We start from the raw sequence: 22,075 nt of genomic DNA, 5'->3' as shown, positions 1-22,075 counted from the left end.
AACACGGCCCACACAGGGAACCTGCACTGGACTGTGTTGTACTTCTTAGTCTCACCGCTAGGGGGAGTAACGGTCTTGAACGAGGCAGCTTCTCTATAAAATGAGTAATAGAAGAAGAAATGTGCTACAGGTGACCCAAAATGGCAGAATTAAAGAATCGTAACAGAGTAAGTGAGTGTAGAAAGTTTCAGACGCGGTGTGCGATGAGAGCACAGCTGATAACTAATGATGATCACTTCTGCATTAAGGAGGAGCTGCTGGATGTTAGCAGTCTAAAAGCACCACGACGGGTGAGGATGTCTTTGAAGCTGTGCCAGATGCAGTTGGCATGATGGGACTTACATGGGACGAGCTGTGTGGAGGTATGAGGATGGAGCTCCAGCTGGGACAGGTGAGCGCTAAGGAATCTACGGTGTCCGCCGAGGGGCAAGAAAGTAGAGGTAAGGCTGTTGATTCGAGTACCAGGGCTCTAGCACAGACTATTTCAAGCTTCCCTCTCTGATGCTGGTGCTGTGGGGGGCTGGCTAAGTCGTGGCTCTGTGCTGCAGCGGTTTTATTCCCAGAGATCAGAAATGGACCAGTTTTGAAGAGAGAAGGACTCTTCATGAGCTCAGTGACCCTCTCTGGTTGGCATTTTTAGTGGATCTCACTGATCACCTGAACAAGAGCCTACAAGGCAAAGACCAGCTTGTACCACGACTAATAAATGAAAGCCCACTGATGGAAAGGCTGTTTTTTTTTTTCTTGAATCATATTCAGTTATCAAGCAGAATTTACCTACATTTGATTGATTTTGCCAACTTTAATCCACTAGAGGTGAGGCGATATACATCACCTCTAGTGGATTAAAGTCAGCAGCATAGCTCACTTCTAGTGAGTGGTCCAGCCCTTTGGATGTTTTTCTGCATGTGGCCCTCAGTGAAAAAAGTTTGGACACCCCTGGTCTACACAATAGGTGTCTCAGAGAAGGACTCCATGAAACAGATTCCTCAGTACACTGTGCATTACGGTGAGTATGTGCTACTAATTCTTGAAATCCCTCAGACCAAGGAGGTCTGGATAAACACTAAGACATGCGGACAAGCACTGTACTGGCTGAAAGTGCAGCACAATGTTTTCAATCATGTTGATGAAGCAGACAAAATGTGGAGACAACAGTGAGCATAATTCAAGATACAAAGTGTGACGACGCTCATATGTGCATGTGTTAAACTCAGACTGAAGGTTAGCAAAGAGAAACTTCAGCAGATGAATGTGAAAACAGGCTTTTAGTGTCACATTCTGCACATGCATCATTCTGCTCAGTGAAGCTCAAACACACAAGTGAAGAAACAATAAGAAAAACATAGTTTTGATTGACAGGGACTTAAATTATATTTCCACTTCTTCACCACTGTCACAAAAATCTAATGACAGTATTTCTACTTGTCCTCTGTTGTTGGTTTAATTGCGTGTAAGCATGAAACTGGGGCAAAAAAACAATGACTGCAGCCTTTCACGACTTAGTGGAAGCACCTGCTCCCTCAGCTCCACAGTCATGGGATGGACTTTGGACAGAGACGGGCAGTGTGAGGGAGAAAGTGATGGGAAGACATCGAGCTTAAAAAGGGAGATCAGAGCTCAGAGGGAGGAAAAAGGCAGACGGAGCAGCGCTGCCTTCAGATCAGGAGGGATGGTGACTGAACAGAGGTCTGGTTCAGCTACTGGCAGCCCCTCAGGGACAATCAGACAGAGATGCGGCCCAGATCTCTTCCTCCTCTCACTTCCCTCCATTTCCTCTCCCTCTGTGTGTCAGTGGAGTCACTATCTAGACCTTCCATGTCCTCCCATTTGAAGCCGTGGCCAGGATATGGGATCCGGGGCTCGCTGTCTCACCCTCTTTATGTCTTTCCTGTCTGCCTGCTGGCTGACCCAGCTTCAGAGTGCACAGCACACAGGACCCAGTGATGGCCGACTGGCCGCCCGGCTGCCTTCTCAGTCCACTGTGCCTCGTCGACAGAAAGGGAGTCATTGTGCCTGCTGTGTGTCCCAACAATGAGCAAGTTAATATGAGCCAAGTATTCCCACAGGATTGGGGGGGGGGCTCTGGCCGAGGGACCCTGCTGCTGCTCCCCGACTCCGGCCCCATCCATCAGTGTCTGTCCAGTCGTCTCCGGTTACACCACTTTCTCCCAGTCTTCCTCGGATGGTCATCATTTCAGCGCGAGCCTGCTGGCCTGTCCTCACATTCTGCTTGCCCCCCCCCCCCAGTAATGGACCCTGAGGACATGGTTTATGGGTCATCTGCAGACTCATAAACCATGAGGCTGTTGGCGGTTCCATCACATGCAGAAAACACTATGCAGCTAACTACAACTACAGTTATCTCGCCCCAGTGATGGAATGTGACGCACTCGCATTTACTCAAGGACTGTCCTTAAGTGCAGTAAGACAGGACTTGTATTAGTACCGTACAGTGTTATGATACGTTATACTTCTACTTCACAGCATTTCAGAGGGAAATATTTACTTCATACTCCTCCTAGTTAGTGGTTATTTTGCAGGTTCTAGAGGGCTTTGTAACCAATGTACATAGAATGATGTCTTATTGCGTCACTTGATGCTGCCGCTCTTCTTAGGAGGACAGTGTCAAGACGTTTCTAGTTCAGAAACCCTGGATTCTACATTTCCCATAATGCAACCATTAACAGAATTTCATAAGACCCTGCCTGCCTAGAAAATGTCACTGTCTTTTAAACTCCATGCCTCCAGTTCATTTTCTTTTTAGCAGGTTTTCTATTCTCAGTCTCCAAGCCCAATCTAAGCTTCACCTCCACCAGCTCCAACATCTGAATGAGTAGGTTTACTTCGATACTTCAAGTGTATTGTGCTGTTAAAGAGATCTGAATATTTCCATTACTATCAATGTTAGAGATATCAATTTCTGTATCACATTTAAGAAATGTTAGGATAGGGAAATATCTAACGTTTTAAATGTTGTGCCTTTTAGAAGAATCATCTAACATCAGAAACTTCTGCCCCTGTGTCCACAAATAAGACTAAATGTGGAATCCCCCCCTGCAGGTAAAAATTTCCCATCTCCCCGATAATAATTCTGTGCTGAATCACACACATGAGACTTTCTGTTAGCATTCACATGCCACAGATGTTCCTATGGTCCTAACATGGTTTGAGAGGCTGATTTTTGAGGCAGGGTTATCAATAAACCCTCTGCCTCATATCAATAGATTCCTCTGTGACAGCTCGGCCTCCTCCCTTTAAACACCAGTCAGGCCAATTACAGCAAACTGGATTAGCATCAGTTCGCATCTGCAAGCTCCTGGTTTGAGAACAGAACAGAATGGATGAAACAGGTCAAAAGCTCCCTGTCATTGGTCTAATAATGGAAATATGTAAGTATAGCAGAAAGCTATGAGGATCAGATTAAAGGAAACGGCTGCATTATTCTAGATTTTCAACAAATACAACTAGAAAACCTAATCCAACAGTGTTTTGTCCCATGTTTTATTACTAATCAACTAGTCCCTGCTTTTCTGTGGGTTTCTCCCAGAATGCTGCTGTTTCCTCCCTTGGTCAAAAAGACGTACCTGTATGCCAGGTGGATTAGAGAGTCTTTCCCACACTGCAGATAAGAAGATAAGAATTTCACTCTCTGTGTACAGTATGTATGAACAACTTGCCATGCTTGGCTGTATGAACAGGATGGGGCAGGTAGAGACAATCAGAGTGTCAGTCAAGTGTCACCTCAGTCTAGCTCAACATACTGTACAGACAAGATGTGTATATCTACAGTTAATACAGCTCTGTGCAAAACTTAGTACGCAATTGTTGAGTTACAGATCATAACAAATACTAGTTTGACTACCCTGTATTCATGATGGGGCCTTTGATTACAGCTAAAACCCTCAGCAGATGCTTTTACCTGATGAGCAGAATGCAGGAAGGTAACACGGGTAACACTTTCACATTACTTTATCATGTTTCTAGTGCGTAACAATAGACAGCTGGCATGTCTACTTGTGTTTCAGGCCCAACTGCTCATTCATGTTTAATGCTCTGTGTAGGATTCACCTCAGAGGCTGCCAAGAGCTGCAGACTAAGAAACCTACTATGTTGCACAAGGATCAAGAATACACACAACAGCAATGTAGCTTTGACAAAATGTTCACTGTGTTGAATCTAAAGCGAGTCTCAAGTTGCTTCAGGTTGATTTTAATACAATAGTGCACAGAGGGCGAACAAAATTAATCTCAGAAGTCATAATGGTTTGATTTAGAAAGTGCAGAAAAGAAAATGAAGGTCTGTAACACATGAAATGATGCACGGCTGCTACGGATCATTAAATGTGTGCTGTCGACTTCGTTTGCTGTTTTGTGATTGTTTTGGGATCGGCTTCCATTACACTATAAAGACATTCGAACTGAGTGTGTCAGGTCTTCTGTCTTTTGTTTTGTTACAATCTATACAAACATCCTAGAAGTAGATAAGTTCACTCTGATGTTAATTATCTAATGCGGTTACCGGTGTTCCTTTAATTTAAATTGCATGAAAGCTTTGGTTTAATGGAGTTTTTCCTCCTTACCAAAAAGCTGCATCTACATCTGCAAAGGTCATTTTTTCAAATGCTAAAAAACAAACCTCTGTTTGCATTTGTGGACAGATTTGATGCAGCAGATCAGTTAAATTCCATGCATTCTTCTTCATTGTGAAAATCTGGTGCCTTCATTACCCACGATGCAATCTGACTGCACATGCTTCGGTCAGAGATTTGAGTGCATTGTGCTGGTGGTCAGACCGCATAACACCAAGACTTATCCTTACCTTACCAGCTCATATTTGTTGGATTCATACTGTTAACCTGTTTATATTTTTGGTATGAATAGTTTGGATTTGCATTTGGATTTATGTTCTATATTTTATATTAGCGCTCAGTATTTTTTGCCTCTTTTCCTACTTGAAATTGTGCTGCATAACAATTTCCCTCTGATGAAATGTCATTTGACATCAATCTTCTCCAACTTAAGGAATGAATCTTTACTCCAGAACAACTTTGCTGTGTGTTCGTCCTTTATGTGTATATAAATCATTTTAGAAACAATTTTTCGGGGAAACAATGAACGAACCTACTTTATATTTTAAATATCAGGACTTGTTGGCTCAGCTTAGTTTCTTGTGCCTGTGCAGAACTGACAGACAATGACTTCATGTAGAGATATTTGCAGTGCACCTACTATAGAGTTTAATGTGGGACATTATTTTCATGTTTTCGTATCAGTCCCTCTGTGATAAAGAGTAATTTATTTTCACAGCCACTGTGAGAAATCAGTGGTAGAACAGGTGGAGGTAGAGACCAATTTCTATCTTCTCAGCAGCAGAAACAGGCCAGAATACAGTGCAAGCACAAGACATGTACTGTATTCAATAAAAGGGGCATGACTCACTTTTTCTCAGCTTCCTCTCCTCCTGTGCCATCACTATCACTGCTGCACAGAGAAGCTCTTTCTCTGGGAATCTCTGCAGTGAATGGATTCAGCGAAACAGTAAATTACAACAGATAATCACAAAACTTCCTGGAACTCACTGAGCGAAAGGATCTCAGTGGGAAACTTTTTCTTTTAAGGTCACAGCCAACTTCAACTGAGGAGAGGAGGGGACGGTAGGAGGAGGAGGAGGAGGAGGAGGAGGGGATTTGTTGTTTCCTAGCCAAATATCCGGAGTCCCCCATAATCACTGGCTATAATGACGAGCTTCCCTTCAGAGGGGGAGGGATTATCTCCACATGACAGCTCCATCTCCGCTGATCTGCCTCAAATTTAGACATGAGTTTGGGATTTGACACATGACAACACAGCAAGAGAAAAAGATCTCTGTGGGAAAGACAGGGAGGCACATCTGAAATTCCCCTATGGACGACAAGAAACTGAGTGACAGCCTTCTGCAGGTACGATTTTAAGTGTGTGTCTGGGATTAAAGGAACATATAACATCATTAAAAAAGGCCTTTGAGAGCACTGTGGGGTGAAAAAAGTTTTTGAATGGTTTGTGGTGAGTTGCTGTCAAGATTTTATCACCACCAAGTCATTATTGACCTGTTTACACCTAAAACAGACATGTTACAACACAGCTGTGTATGTAGTTGTCTGCTCTTTTTTTTTTTTTATTGCTGCTGTGAGGCAATCTTGGCTGTGAGATCTTGCAGATATCAACATTGTGGGAACATTGTTTTTATCAACTTTTAGAAAGACATGTATCAATTTAATTTAAAAAAACACTTTAATGTGGTATATTATAAGTTAACCCCTCCATTGTGTGGGGGAAATTACACATCCCTTAAGTCTGCACACGGTTATATGCTCTCATTGTGACCAGTGAATGTCGGTCATGCAACATTTGACCTAAATAAGGACTTAATAACCTCATTCTGAACGACCAGGCTGGATCAGCGTCCGTTAATCCTAAATGCCACATCTGGGAGCTGAGAGGGGCCCTATCCTCTCTCTCTGCTTTTCTGGGATAAACAGACCCAGAGCTGAGAGATTTGCACTCTGAGCACTGACTCTTGTAAGATTAACATTAGGCTTTTGGCTTGAATCCTTTGCTTTTTGGGCTCAGTTTATGCATGTAGGCCGCCAAATAAAACAACCTGCGATGCAAGTGCATACTACAAAGAGATGTCTTGTTGAAGGTTGTATTTTCGGAGAGCCTTTGAAACCAACATTGACTAGATGTATAGGTGTATTTTGTGCAAAGAACACAATGTGTGGGTGTAATGCTTTATGACGGGACATGACAAACTCTTTCATTTGGAGGATGTTGACCATGTTACACCCTGTCTAATGAGATTTCAGTAAAAGTAAAGATATGTAAGATTACGTGACAGGTTTTGGGTTTCTATAAAAGCACAGAGGAGGAAAGGCTCTTGGACCTCTGAACAAAACACTGAAACACCCTGATTTTCTGATAATAGAGTGAAACAGTGAAACTACTCAAATCATTTGAAAGAAGACAACAGTGGAGAGAAACTAAGCACAGCACATGAGGAGGTGCTGGTAAACTTCTTAAACATCTAAAGGCAGGGTCTGTAACATCGGAGGAACTAGTAGGAGTAGCTCGCTAGCTTTAGCCTTAAGGAAGACTGGTCATGTGCAATGACTGCACATTCATCAGCAGGTACGTGGGTAGAGAGGCAGGTCAGCTGTCCAATCATTTCATTCAGCTCATATGAAACGACTGAACAGGTTTATTTCAGTCCTTTAACAGCCACAGACGCTGTTTTTCTATTTCTTATTTATCAGACTATTTCATTTATAGATTACTGTCAGGCTGTTACGAGACATATATGCCAAAAGAAATGCTCTTAAAGTTTGCATACCCTGCCTTGAACTGTTTAATTAGCCAATATTCCTACTTGACACTTTGTCAATAAGACAATTGTGGATTCTACCTGGTTTTTTAGATTAATATTTTACATATAAAACATGTAATCTGCTACTAAAATATGATGCATTATTAGATGCAAAATTAGTTAAAATAACCTCAAGTATGTTAAAATAGCAATAAAACATTGCTTATACTTACATTATACTTCACTATGATATAGAATTTATATAAAATAACATGCTTATATACATACAAGAACACTTTAATAGGGATGTTCTTTTGTTTTGATAGGGATGCTTATTATTGGACCATTAGATTTATTTTCTCAATGTGGAATTGTTATTACACTGGAAAGTGGCTGCCTAAAAGCCTCTGAAAGCTTCAAATGCAGCCAGAGGATCCCGGTTTTTATACTGGAGACATACTTGTGCATAAATGGAGTTGATCATTTGGGGAGAAATGTTTCAGGTTGTTTGTTGGATTTTCAGTAAAACCATCAGTTTGGTTTTTTTGGGGGTTCATGGCCTCTCTAAAATGCTGGCTGCAGCCCAGCATGAATTGTGCATGCTTAAATAAATATAAAGAAAAAAATAGACAAAAAAGTGTGACATTAGCTGATCCACAAAAGACAGTTCGTCCTTTTTTCACCATCTTTATTTACCTTTGTCGTGTTATTGGTGCACCGCTCTCTGGAGGTCCCAGAGCTCCACTTTGGGAACCACTGGCTTATTTTATAGCTACAGAGGCCGACAAATGCTGCCGTCAATCAGCCTGCAGAGACGCACCTCCTTTCCAGTTGGGAGCGCACCGGGGCTTCGCATCTGGGTTTTACGCGTCGGGTCGGTCCACGCCTACAAGACTGCCCGCCTCCCCCCCCCCAGCTGCAGCCCGCACACTCGGCTGTGGGCTTTTCGCGGCGGAGACCTGTCGTCCTCTCCCCTCTTTTTCTTGCTCCTTCAATTTGCCAAATCTCGCCTCTCCTTCCTTTTCGATGGCCGTCCGTGGCGCGATTTGCATTCAGCAGCGCAATAGTTAATGAGTGCCGGATGCGCCCTCACTCCAGCAGACCGCTACAGTACGAAGATGGCGTCGGAGGGAGCCAGCGGGGAGCAGCCTCCTCCGGTACAAACACTGGCGACCGCCGTGCTGGGAAGTGTCGACACGGTAAGACGAGATGATTCGAGAAAACACTAACGCTACACGGCTGTTTTCTTTTTTTTTTATCGGCGTGGCGGTGGAGGAGTCACGGGGGGAGAGGGGGAGGAAAAGCGGTGCGCATCTATTTCGCACAGGCTCGTGAAGCAACAGCGGTGGCCAGCGGGAGCCTCGCGACAGTGTCTGGAGAAAAACAAGGGGTCCGTGTTCGTTTTCGGGGTGATAGATGAGTCAGGAATGCTCCTCCAAAGCTCCCAGACAGGCACGATCGCCTGGTTTCTTACATTTAGAGCATCAGAGTGAATTCTTTTGTTCGCCTCCACCGGCTGCTTTGAACATTCATCCCCGTGTTGTAATGTTATCCTGCGCCTGATCGGGCACAAATCGTGGCTGGCTGCACAGGTTGTGGCTCATATACATATATATATTATAGTAAATGGGTTGATAAGCAAAGATTTCAAGCGGGCTGGTCTGCTGCCTGCAGGAGAGTTAAGAACAGAGAGGCTGGTTTTCTTCCTGTTCAAGGTGAAAACATTTTATTTCACCTTTTTTCTTTTAATGTTTTGTAAGTGATATTCACCTGGCCTGCAGGAAAGTGGGTTATTTACTGAAGTGGTCCTCCATCAGTCAGTCCTACATAGATCCTCATAAAGCTGTGAGTCTGCACCGACTGTCAGATCAGAAGACTGACATGAGACAAGTCAAGACAAAGTATTTCTCTAAAAGTTGGGTCGAGCTCCAGTAGTTTACACACCTAGTTGCGATTTCTCACACTTTGGGAGGTTGTAACATATGTGCCAGGGCACTCCTCTGTGCAAATTGATTAATCAGCTGCCCTGGCCTCTGGGAGGTCATGAAACCTTTCCCTTCCCCTCCTGGCGTGGACTCCGTGATGCAACCTGTCACGCCGTTGGTGTCGACTCGTCAACAAATCCAAAGTGGGCAGAGAGCTTTTGTCTTTTTTTCCTGTTTTATTGAACTTAACCTTTGTGCCACATCTTGTAAAATAATGTTAAAAAAACCCTCACTTCTTTGGATGCGAGATTGAAGAGGTGGTGCAGTTGCAGGAATAGAAAACAGTCACGGTCCCTGAGGTGGGTGGATGGGTGGTAGTGTGGGTGTTGAGGTGGGGGTAGGTTTGAGCGGTGAGCTGAGGAGATGGTAGAGAACAAGGTGGGAGAAGAGCTGTGGGGGTGGATGGAGGGCAGAGGCAGCACAGTGGAGGAGGGGGTGGAGGCCCTGTTCACCAGACACCTTTCTAAATTGGTCTTAATTTCAGTGACTCAGCTGGCATAGCTGGGAGTACCGTGTCAGCCAGCCTCCCTTTTCTGAGCGCGCTCAGAACTGCCTGGAGGCTACTTTACATTTAGCGTTGAGGTGAACAGGTGCTCCACAGACATGGGAGCTGGGCAGACTCTCCTGCTCTCCCGTCGCTCTGCCAGCACACTTTTCCTTCTCCAGGCTCCAGCCAACGAAAGGGGGCTTCCGCTTCCATGCCCTCCCACTCCCCCCACCACCATCATGCCTGTCATGGTTAAATAAAGCACTTTGCTCTTTGCTCACCCCTGTCAGACTCTCTGTTGTTGGCCTGAGGTGGGGGAAGTTTCTCGTTTGTGAGGATTCTTAAGGACTGGGCTTCGTGGTCTTGAGACGGGTGAGAGGTCAATGAAATGCGCTCAGCGGGTTACCTCCAACCCATTTACATGTAAGACTCGTTAGTGTGGTGCGGACCGTCTCTACAGCCTGTTCTGTTCAAGTTAAAGAAAAAAGATCTGCAGTTTTGGTTTTAATGAGGATGCAGCAACATTGTGAGTCCAACAAGGCAAGAGACACAAGTTTGATAATTAGTTACTATTAGAAGTATTAATTTGAGAAGGTTAAAGTGTTTTGTATGAGATGAATCAAAGTGTAACTGGAAAATTCTTAAAGTGATGTGAGGTGATCAGCTGATCTATTTTCTCTAGAGAAGAGTCACCACTCTGCTGTTGGTCCCTGTTGAACTACAAAACCACACAGTGACGCGTCTTTTAACTCACAATTAGTCTCTGAATACAGACATCAGCTGCAGAAAGCACATGAAGGAGAGAGAAACTTTTTAGACGTTAGAGAATTAATGTTAGTCACCTACAGCCGATCTAATCTGCCACCGTCGACGTCCGTCATGTTAACAGTGAAAGCTAAAAATGAGTCCTCTGTGTTCTCCATCGCTCTTTGCAAATAAAGTAGAGTGAGGAAGGATGAAAGAGTTGATAAGAGAGTTGTTAGCATCAGAGCTTAATGGAGCCTTGAACATCGGCTCATCCACAGTGTAAACACCTAGTTTAGCCACTAAAAGTCAGCTACACCAAATTGTTGGTTTTAGCATCTCATTGCAGTGTGTCCACTACTACACTACGTACAAGGAGAAGCCAAATCTCGATCAATGGACAGATGAAGTAACTAATACTTTTCATGTTTGCTCTTCAAAATAAGTTTGGTAAAACTGTTGTGATTGTCTGACTACCTGTGTTCCCCGTCTTGTTATAATGGAACAATGAAGTTTATAAGTTATATATTATCACAGCAGATGAGATTAATGGTCCAAGAAAAAAAAATGTAATTTGTGATTATAAATGTCACCCGGCTGCTCGGCTCAGCCCATCTTCAAACCGTGCGTTAATGTTTGTCAGGACTCTTGTGCAGTGGAAGTCTGAGAGTGGTCGTCTGTGCTTGTGTTGGATATATGCTGTGAAGTTGGAGGAGTTCATTAACACGAGTGGCTCCAATGTCATCGCTTCTGCTTCTTCTTCCTGACAAACAAAATGTCTGTGCTCTGATGCGAGAGGTCTCACCGATCAGATTGATTAGTATCGGCTGATACAAACCCGATTTTAAGTGGATCAGGCATCGGCCATGACGTGACACATCCATGTAAGGAAATGTGGTCATTTGCTGCCATTTTCTTACATTTAATCAACCAAATGTTTAATGCAGAATATAATCAGCAGATTATTCAATAATGAGTACGTTCATTTAATTTGGTTTCAGCCCTGATCCACATATGTCACGTTTTCATCTGAACTTTATTAGAAATACCCCTTTGAAAACCTAATAGTCTGAGAGAGAGATCTCAAAACGAGGGCAAATTAAATCAAAACTGCCTGCACTGTTAGAACCGCAGGAGGTAAATGACAAAATATATTTCATGGTCATTTAGTCTGATTGACCCTTTTCAGATCATTGTGGTTCCCCAACCTGGTGGCATTTTCTTTGTAATGACTGGTAACCCCCCACAGCCGACTATTTACAGGCTGTCACATCACTCAATTTTGTGCTCGCAGTAATGGGACATGAGTCTGTGAGAAACTTACAGGCCTAAGCAAGCTTTTGCCAGCAGAACACAGCGGAGGAAGTTGCACAGAGTGAGCTGTTCCCTTCCCTTGTGGCTGAGAGTGAAATGACACAGGCCTTATTAAGTGGACCGGGGCTAACAGCGAGCTTCCGAGTGCCAGCCCTTGGCGCACAGCACACGGCTCATGGAACAAATTAGTGTTCGCTTCCCTCACCTGCTCACTGTGCAGAAATGCCAGAGAGAAGCAGCCCTCCACCCCCACCCCCACCCTCACCTCACCTCACCCACGGCAGGACAGCGTGGCTCAGGGTTGCCGTCCATCAAGGCTCCTCGAGTCGTCCAATTCTCTGAGTGGTGAAAATGCTGCCCGGAAAAAAAAAAAAGGGGCTCGGAGATCGATTGGAAAGCTCAATGCGAATGAATCAATCCCTTGGAATCTCTCCTGCTTTTATTTCCAGGCTTGCTGTGATGGCATCAGAGTAAAACGTGGTTTGAATAAACTAAAACATGTGATTGACGCAACACTTTCCAGCTCCTCGTTCTGAAAAGAGAAAGGTCCGTGTTGGCGTGAGCTGACACAATTCTTCCTTTTGTTAAAAACTGATTTCTTGATTAAGCCTTTGTATTTTTCAGCACCTGTCCTGAGAAGGCTCCCATTTTTTGAGGAAAGCTTTTGAAGGAGAGAGTTTTTGGCCTGTTAGTTCATATGAATTTACTACCTCTGTTCCCGTTGTTGGAGCATGAACTTTTCCCCCTGATTGTGTAATGAACAATGTCACAGGAGCGTATAGAGGACACACAGACAGCAGCTTGTTGAAATCTCACACCGCTCTGTTCAAAGTCATGTTATGTGTGCGGATCCTCTGGAGACGTTTGTGACTCCTTGATGAAATGGAAAAATCTTGGCGGAGGTTTTGATGTCGGCTTGTAAATCAGACCTAAATGGCTGGCTGACAACTGAACGTCGCCAGATTGAGCAGGTAGCAATCCGGCTGATGTGCACCAGAGGCCGAGACGCTCTTCGTGTACTCCATTTGCGTCACTTGTCTTAGGTTTATTAAGGTTTTATTGAACAAATAGCCTGGCAAAACGCTTCCAGATATTGATAGTATGCAGCTGGATGCGGCTTTCTCAGCAGATGGCTGCAGTAGTCGCCAGGACGGTAATTGAGAATTCTTCTTTCGCCGAGCTACAGTGTTATTTCTTGGCCCCTCCATGTGAAATTGCATCATTTCTTTTGACTCTACAGCCAAGAATTTCACTGCTTTTCCTCACCTAGGTTTTGCTTAGCATGAATACAATGCCTAACACAACAATTTGACGCTGTGCTTTGGAATGTCAACTAACCAGGTGCTGTTGTTGATGTTCAGGGATGTGACCAAGAAAAACAGCTGCCTCTGAGGTGAATAGGTGTCACTGTATTGTCCTAAAAATATTATGTTTGGAGAAGATGGTTTATTTTCAAATTTTACATAAAACTCTAGAAAGGCAGTCTGAGTTAGTCACTAAATTTCTACGTTTCTTTTCTTTGACCTAATTCCTGTATAAACTAACCAACCAACAAATACAGGTTTAAATAAAAGATGTAATACCAGTAAATCCCAAAATGTGACTCAATCTACCAATTACTGTCTTGAATAACTGATTGCTTGTTTGGTCAAAAACTGATGAAAAACTCCAGTTGTGATTTCCAAGAGTCCAAGGTGACATTTTCAGTGTTTTATTTTGTCTCATCAACAGTCCAAAACCCCCAAATCTTCAGTTGCAAATTCCTAAAACAGAGAAAAGCTGTAAGTTGTCACATTTCAGAAGCTGCAACCAGTTGTGCTGAAAAGATATCAGATATTAAATGAATCCCCAACTAGTTTGATATTTGAATTCGGTAGAGAGGAAGAATCATTAAAGGAAAGGATCCTCTTCAGTTGACTCCTTTTTTCTATATTCTTGTAAACCTCCAAAACACACAGCCATTTCTATTTCCATATACAACATTCACTGTGTTTCCGTAGCACAGACAATGTGATTCAAAGCAATGAACAGGCGAGACGGAGGCAACACGCAGCCATTTTGCTTTTCCTAAGTAGACCGAAAAAAGCTTTTAATTGACATGAGGGGAAGCATGAAGTGGTGTGGTCACTCCCAATTACAGTCATCTCCACCCGCTAGCTCTGTGGTCGCTACTGACCAGATAGGTGCTTAATGACCTAGCTAAATGTAATTAGACCTTAATAGCTTCGAGGTAGGACGGGACATCTAGCCTAATTCGAGGGCTACACTTAATGAGACCAGTTGGAGACTGGGAGGAAGTGGTTTATTTGTCATACAAGCATATAAACTTTTTTTCTGCTTGTGGAGTCTACGTGAAGCACAGTCGTAATGTTGGACGTATTGTCAGTGATTTTTATGTGGCGGTCAAATTTTTGAAATCAGACACTCAAGACTTTTACAGTCTTACATTTTGGTCCAAAGCTAAACATCTCTTCCAAGCTGTAAAAGTGATTTCCATGAGTTTTGGTTGACATTCATGATTACCAGGGGATCATCCACTTGGAGCCAACAACTGTTCAAAATGTCCACTTGACAGGATCCCTGAGCCGGAGCTATAATAGATAGAGGATAGAGAAATGTTACCATAGTGTGCACGAACAGAAGAAATGTTGCAGGCACTTTTCTAAACTTAAAGGTCTAGATATACTCCAGAACAGATGATGATAATAATGTCAAGCAACTGTGAGCATGTTAATATGTTAACATTAGCATGCCAACAAGCTACATCTCAGCATGTTTTGTTGACAGTACAACATTATATTAATATAACATGACTTATGCTGCATAATATCGGGTCAAAGAATCATTTAAAAAGCAGTTTTGGATAATTATCATGAAAACAGTGAGTATTTAAGAAGCATTAGGATCCAATCCCCCGGCCCAACTGAACTGTCGTCTGTATCGTCTGATTCTGACATGACGTTTGTGGCCTGTGTTGCAGAAATGTGAGTTCAACATGGATAACCTGAGCAAGCCGGAGCTGCTCACCCTGCTGAGCATCATGGAGGGAGAGCTGGAGGCCCGCGACCTGGTCATCGAGGCCCTGAGGGTGAGTCCAGACAACACAGTAACACACTCCTGCACTCATTAGCTCGGCCTCTGCCGTCTTAGCCATTGTGATCTTAAATGGAACACAATCTATTCGGAGCACATTGCCTTAGTGAAAGGCTTGAGATGAGATGATTAGCTGTATTTGTGACCCAGAATTGAGTCGGTATCACTCGGTGTAATGAATGATGAACGCTTCATGAATGCCTCTAAAAGAATACCATATCACAAAATCTGAGTTGGTGGCTTTTTCCCAGAAATGTGCAGAGCACGTGTGTGATCACGATGAAAGACTCAACCCCACTGTTTTCTTTCTGTCCTCTGTAATTACCTGCTGATAAGCAGTCTCCCTAATTGCCTTTGTTAAATGGGAGCTGGCTGAGCGACTGGTTAGCACTTATTTTCTTGCCAGAAAGGCCAGTGTGATCAAACCTTGTGTCCACTCAGTACCACCTGCTTAGCTGCTAGTAATAAGCAGATGATGGAAGTCACTGGATTTGGCTCCTGTTGTTCCTCAGTGAGTAATGAAAACCGATTAGGAAGCTGCTGCTTGTGTAAAAGGTGAAATTGTTGTTATTTGTTTAGTGGAAATTTGTGTGGGAAAAAAGGAGAAAAGTTTCTCAATGTTGTGACCATGTTGATCTGTCTCTGTGGTTTGAAGAAGGTAATTGTGGGAACATTGTATATCCCATAACAGATGGTACACTAATTAATTTGAACTACAGTAGATAACATTGATGAATCGCAGAGGAAACCCAGAGAGTCCATGCACCCAAAGACAAAATTCATTTATATTACATGACTTTTCTCAACTGAATCAACTGTGGTTTCATAGCAGGAATTCTAAATTCAGCTCATTATTTAAGTCACATTTTCTTTGGTCCAAGGCCGATCTCCAAACTTTATAAAGTGTGTGTGTGTGTGTGTGTGTGTGTGTGTGTGTGTGCAGAAAGTAGTGCTAACCTAGCTCCCATTTAACAGTGGCAATTAGGGAGAGTGCTTATCAGCAGATAATTACAAAGGGAAGAGAGAAAACAGTGGGGCAGATTCTTTCATCGTGATCACACGTGTTCTGCACATTTCTGTTCACGTATATTATAATGCATGCAATGGCGATGAAGACTGGGATGAGCTAAAATGGATGATGTATTGATCTGTGGTTATCGAACAGCGATGCTACACAGACGATGACTCTGTGGCGTCCTGGAGAACCTGGCGTCGCTCGGTCTCTTGGGGGCAAGAATGTCGAGTTATTTCCGAACAAACCCTTGCATGTCCCCCCGTCTCTCTGCAGTTCTGTATTTAGGTCAGGATCGGCGCCTCGCTTGGTCCACGCTCCACTTTAAGGCTGTCCTCTCAGGCGTCTTTTGATAGGCCGTTATTGTGCAACTCATTCGCAGTGTTGGGACTGCAGGTGGAGAGATGCTCTCGTCAAATGCTGCATGATCAGTTATAAGGCTTTCAGGTGGTTCTCTGAACAGAAGCAAAGCCTCGCTGTCTCGCTCTGGTGCACTCCAAACACTATACACATGTTAATGTGATTCAACGTTTGACCATTTGGTTGCAGAGCAGCTTTCCGTTGCTGTTGTGTTGTGTTCGCTGGACATTTTATCCTGATGTTGAAGCTATTGTGTGACTTGGCTGATATTGAACAGCACCTAATGACTCTCTGCCTCGCTCGCCATCGCAGCATCGGCTTCAGACAGTAACCTGAATCTTTATACTTTTCCTCTCGCATGTTTGCAAGCTTCTTTCTCTTTTTTTCACGCAGGTTCATCTGTCCTGCTTCGACTATTATTTTAGCTGTCTCTCTTTTCTTTAAATTTAGGACAGTCTGTGCCCCAGTGTCACCTCTTCTGTCTCCTTGTGTTCTGGCATTGGCTGTTTTCCTGTTTCACTCTCACCACCACTTCACCCCACGTTTTCTGCTGGCACTAAGAATCCCTGCAGAACCCATCTCCCCCGTGAATGGATATCCTATCCAGGTTTCAATGAAATAAGCCTCCTCTCTGTGCCCTGACGGCTCTTGCAAAACACAATGAGCCTGTTTGTTCTGTCGCTGATAAGCTCCATCCGAGAGAGAAAGAGAGGGACCAAGGCAGATGGGAGGAGGAAAAGGGAATAAAGAAGGGGGAGAGAAATTTAAAAAAAAGAGAGTTAAAGATATATCCAGAGTGTGAAGCCCGGATTGTCGGTTTGAATCAGAGTGACTGCTGTGGAGGACGGGTGAGAATCAGAAAGAGAGAGTGAAAAATGGAGGCCTGATATCGTCTCTGACAAAGCAGGACAGTGTGACAGAGTGGATTAAGCCAACTCTCCCATTCGCTCGCTTTTTTAGTTCTCTACCCCCCCCTCAAACACACACACACACACACACACACACAAATAGGCAAAAGAAAAGCATGGACTGGCCACCAGCTGCACGGCTATCGATGTCACTAAACAATGCTGTCCCTTTTTTAAGAATCAAACCACAAATCAAGCTAACCAGCCTTATTAGTCAGCATTTTCAAAGCACCTTGCAGTGGTACAGTTACAAAGAATTACATGGGACACTGAACCCTCAAACCTGGCAGTTTTAGTACAGGTCCACTATCTACATGCTAGCAATACTCCCACTGATCCTTTTAACTGCCTCTACACCAAAAGCTTGGACCAAACCTCTATTGCTTGGCATGACCACAACGCTTGTTTGTGGCATTTGGGCATTATTAGGAGGCTTTGGTGCCGCAGATTAATTAGCGTGTGGCTAAAGCAGGCTGAGCTGCCGTATCAGGTTTCATCCTGGAGAAAAAAGAAAGGAGGCTGTAAGCAGATTAGCCAAACGACAGCGATATCACATGATTACCTTGGCCGGCGGCTACACAAGTCACCCATTCTCCCGCGCCAAGAGCTTTTCAGGGGACGTTTGGAGACTGCATCTTTACCCAACCCTCAGAGCAGGAAGCAAACAGTTTCTATCGTCTGTCGACAAGTCAGAGGTGCAAAGTGCATTCCCCAAACCTGCTTTTACTATTTTACAAAGCGTCGATTTTGCTTGAGTGATGACTGAGTAGCTGCCGGAGTCAAAGTGGATAAACTCGCCCGCCAGAACCAAGATGAACCAAGATTGGCTGATGGCCAGTGGTAATTTCCCACTTGCACAAAGGAATAGTTTCACAAGGACACTATTGTTAAGCCGACAGTGTTGATTTTGTACTTAGAATGAAAGTGGAAAATCTCAGGGTCATTGAAGCTCTTTGTCGTGTCCTTGATATTTCAAAGGCCCTCTGACATTCCTACACAAGTAAATGTTTGTAAGCCACTAGTTAGTAAAGTAGTGATAGTCGATTAGCAGATGATCCAAGTCCTCTCCTTGTAGCTCCGGTTTGCTCTCCACCAATTCCTGAGAAAAACATTTGTCATTTTAGCTGGCAGATGTTAAATTGTCTTTTACTAGTTCATCATTTACTTCCACTCCCTGCTTTCTCCTTGCTGGGTAGGGAGGTTAGTGACCTGGCGAGCTTGAAAGGGCTCCCTATAATTCAATATGGGAGCGTTTAAAGCTGTGAGATTCAACCTTTAGCCTGTGTGCAGCTGGAAAACCAAAAGTAATGAAAGAATAGAAGCTAAAACACACTAAAAGCCGCATTGGTTTTGTGTAAATTCCCATTGGGGTTGGCGACACGAGTTATTTGATTCACTGGTAATATGAGAATATACCAGTTAGTGCAGGTGTAACTCTGCAAGTATTTAGAAAAACTAACTTAAACACACACTATACTGTTGCCCAATAGTGTCTCACTGTTAGTTAGTTGTGTTCAGTGAGCTTCGGTCACAGTGGGAGAGGAGGCTCGTACAGACGGAGGCGTCCAGATTGGACATCTGTGCTTTTGTGAAAAAGACTTGATGGAATGATTTCACTGGCGAGTGGTGATCAGTGGAAGGCCAATGAAAAGTGTCTCAGTGACCAGCACTCGATGAGCGTTACAGCACGTTCACATATACAGATACAAAGCTCATACTCAACTCAAATTAGTCCCAAGTATCCTTTCACAGTTGTATCGTAGAGAATTAGAAACTATTGATCAAGTACTTTTACATATTAGAAAAAAGATGTGCCTGTGTTTCACACAGTGTTAATGTCGTTGCTCTGTTTGACCTCGCTGAGTAACTTTGAGTAATGATGTGCAGCACCATCATGTTTTTGGAGGTTTGATGCACAATGAATGGCATCCTGTTGCATCTACATTACATTAGTGTTGCATTACATGTTACATCAGTGGTCCTATTTGGCTTCATTATAGCAACACTGTATTTGCCATTAGTGGATTATTTTCAGTGAAATAAAACAATAGCATCAACGCCAGAGTTGACGGTTCAATTCCGGAGGCAGCTGCATGCTTAAAATAAACTGCTTTACTCTGTTAAAATGAATTAGTGCCGCTCTTGAGGAGGGCTGAGGTAACATCCCCGCAGACGGCGGTGGAATCCAGATGGGCAGTTGGCGTTTCTGCCCACCAGCGTCCAGCCTCATGCAGGCAGGCTTCCTCGGGAGGTCATGTGATCTGCCATATGACTAAGAGAGCCCATGGAGCTGCTGTCAGCACTGGGCTCGTACATGCTTAGTACAACACAACACATGCCCCTAGCCATCAGGCTTTCTCCCATGTCACGCTATCTCCGACTATCTAGCTATTTAAGGCATGCCCTGTTGCTGGGCTTTTCCAGCTCTCCCCCCTCCCCACACACTCAGCAATGTTTGTCTTCTTCTATATCTCTGTTCATCTCTTTTTGTTCCCGTAAGTCTTTGTTTTTTTGGACACCCTGCCTTCTCTGTGTTGCTCCCTGTCGCTTATTGGTTCTTTGTTTCTATTTGTCTTCTTATCTCTTTGGGCAGACAGAGTGGCAACTCATTGCTCATCATTACTGTCTTTCTTGCAGACTCCCCCCTTCCACATAAATCTTTAAATTTCTGTCCTTCCCTTGCTGTATCTCTCCCTCTCTCTCTGAGCTGCATGGCTAATCCGAAATATATTAAAATCACAGTGCACTCCCTGAACCACAAGGCGCTGCCGTTTTTTTTTTTTTTTTCATCCTCGATAGAGAGGGATGCCTTAGAAAGCTTTCCCAATGAGTTCAGTCATGGGCTGTACGAAATTTGTGACCCTTTGGATCAAGGGAAGTAATCTTTTCATTTTATTCAAACTGAGCAAAATACAGAGCAATATTACCATCTCCAACTGATCCATCTTTTTTTTTTTTTCTGAGGTTTTGTAGATATTGGAAATGAAATTGAGTTGAGAAATCCGTTCAAATGAGAGAAGTATTTTTTTTTTTTTTTCCCTGTCCGTGTCCTGGCGGGGTGTGTGTTGGAATGACTGTCACTCAAAATCACCAGTGCAAACTATTACAGTTTGCCAAGTAAATCTTTAATTTGGAAAAGAATTTGGTTTGAAACCTCCACACAAAGAGCAGATAATTATCAATACTTGCAAAGTTTGATTATGCAAATGTAAAGGGAAATATTTGTTCAGTTAAGGCATCAAGGGGAACCTTCGTGTGCTTGTTTGCTTGTTGTCCTCTTATTCCTCACCTCCCCATAGTCCAAAATCAGGTATACACTTCTTGGGTTAACCCTCTCTCCAGATACACACAAGCCAATCGGCATCCTGCTCTGATCGGTTGGCTGCCTAGCAACCAGACCCCAAACCCCCCCCCCCCCCCCCCCCCAACCTGGACCCTCCTTCACAAGCTCCCAGGCTCGTGTTTCACTGCCACCCACTGACATGACACTTAGGAATGAGGCTACAAAGACTCAGTCAGTCACACTCTCAAGCCTCCACCACCCACCCCTGTTCAGAGGAGGTGGTACGACCCGTTAGCGGCCCGTCTCTGGAGCGCCAGTTTCTTATGACAGTCTTCTTGTTTTTGTGGTCGGGTGGTTTTTGAAGTGCTGTCAGTCACTTCAGAGGATGGGTCCATTCCCAGGGGGGTGGACTGTCTCAGAGTTGAAAGTGCATGAGTGTGTGTGAATGTGTGCATGCATGTATAATATATGTAGGGCTGCCACTGAGGATTATCTTCATATCAATTACTCTGTCAGTTATTTTTTGGATGAATCGATTAAGCATTAAGTCTATAAAATATCCCTTTTGTCTTTAGAGCTCATCATGAAGGTTAAAGGTTGATGTCTTGAGATTGCCTGTTCAAATTGCAATGTCAGTACATAAAAGAAATTATTTGGCATTTACCAAAATACTTGTTGATTCATTTTCTGTTACTGCTGTTTCAGCCCCAAGGTCGTGTTCCTACAACAGCTCTGCAAGAAAAAATGCAGCAGCCCCCTGATTGATGTGAAATGGCCCCACCATTACTTTCATGGTGTGTGTGTGTGTGTGTGTGTGTGGTGTGTGTGTTTATGCGTATAGAAGGGCTTCTAGCAAAAAAGAGAAAGCTTGCTGAACCTGGCTCAACTTTTGGCACAAAGCAAATCAATCTCTTCCCACAAGGCGCTGCGATGGCCAGTAAAATATGTGCGAGCACACACTGACTTTTTTTGCTGTTTACCTCAAGATCATTGCAACAAGAAATAAAAAAAGATACGAAAATGGTTGATCACTTGATAACGGTATTTTGGTGTCTGCTAACCCATCGATTGGTCACTGAAACTGAACTTCCTTGATCATATCTCGTTGACGGAGCTCTTTGACAGAGCTAGGAAAGAAGTATATTAAAAGTCTCTTTCAGTCTGTTGCAGAGGAGAACCTGTCAGATTTCCAAATTTAATGTCTCAATATTTCCAGGTTTGAATAAAGAAATTAAACATAAACCACATTAACTGTAATTTGAAATGGCGTTCTTAATTGCACCTGTTTATGGGACTACACGGTGTGATTCGAATATGGCTGTGAATTTATTGTGCTCGTGGTACTAATGTATCTGTAATCTGTTTATCACATCCACCCTTTTTTGTGGTCGACACTGGCTGGTATTTGAAGCCACTAATGTGCCTGACTGAACAATAACAACAACATAATTTACCCTTTCCTACACTTTGTGCAAGAGTGCCTCAAAAATGTTTATTTCAACGTGATGCACCTTAAGGTTCTTAAGACTTACAGCAGTTTAACCT

At 43.5% G+C, this 22,075-nt stretch overlaps 1 protein-coding gene across 1 annotated transcript in view; it reads left to right on the top strand.

The window, feature by feature from the left end:
- The first annotated feature begins 8,376 nt into the window (after window positions 1-8,376).
- The window catches only part of cttnbp2 (cortactin binding protein 2), an 81,984-nt gene continuing 68,285 nt past the window's right edge, over window positions 8,377-22,075 (top strand). The window contains exons 1-2 of the mRNA XM_070831402.1: window positions 8,377-8,543; window positions 14,855-14,962. Coding sequence (XP_070687503.1) covers window positions 8,415-8,543; window positions 14,855-14,962 — 237 coding nt within the window. The 5' untranslated portion in view covers window positions 8,377-8,414. The remainder of the gene's footprint in view (window positions 8,544-14,854; window positions 14,963-22,075) is intronic.

The sequence above is a fragment of the Pempheris klunzingeri genome, chromosome 5 (genome assembly GCF_042242105.1).
Source record: "Pempheris klunzingeri isolate RE-2024b chromosome 5, fPemKlu1.hap1, whole genome shotgun sequence".
Lineage (NCBI taxonomy): Eukaryota > Metazoa > Chordata > Actinopteri > Acropomatiformes > Pempheridae > Pempheris > Pempheris klunzingeri.
Note: the sequence above shows the minus strand (reverse complement) of the source record. Positions and strands in the feature narration are given on the sequence as shown.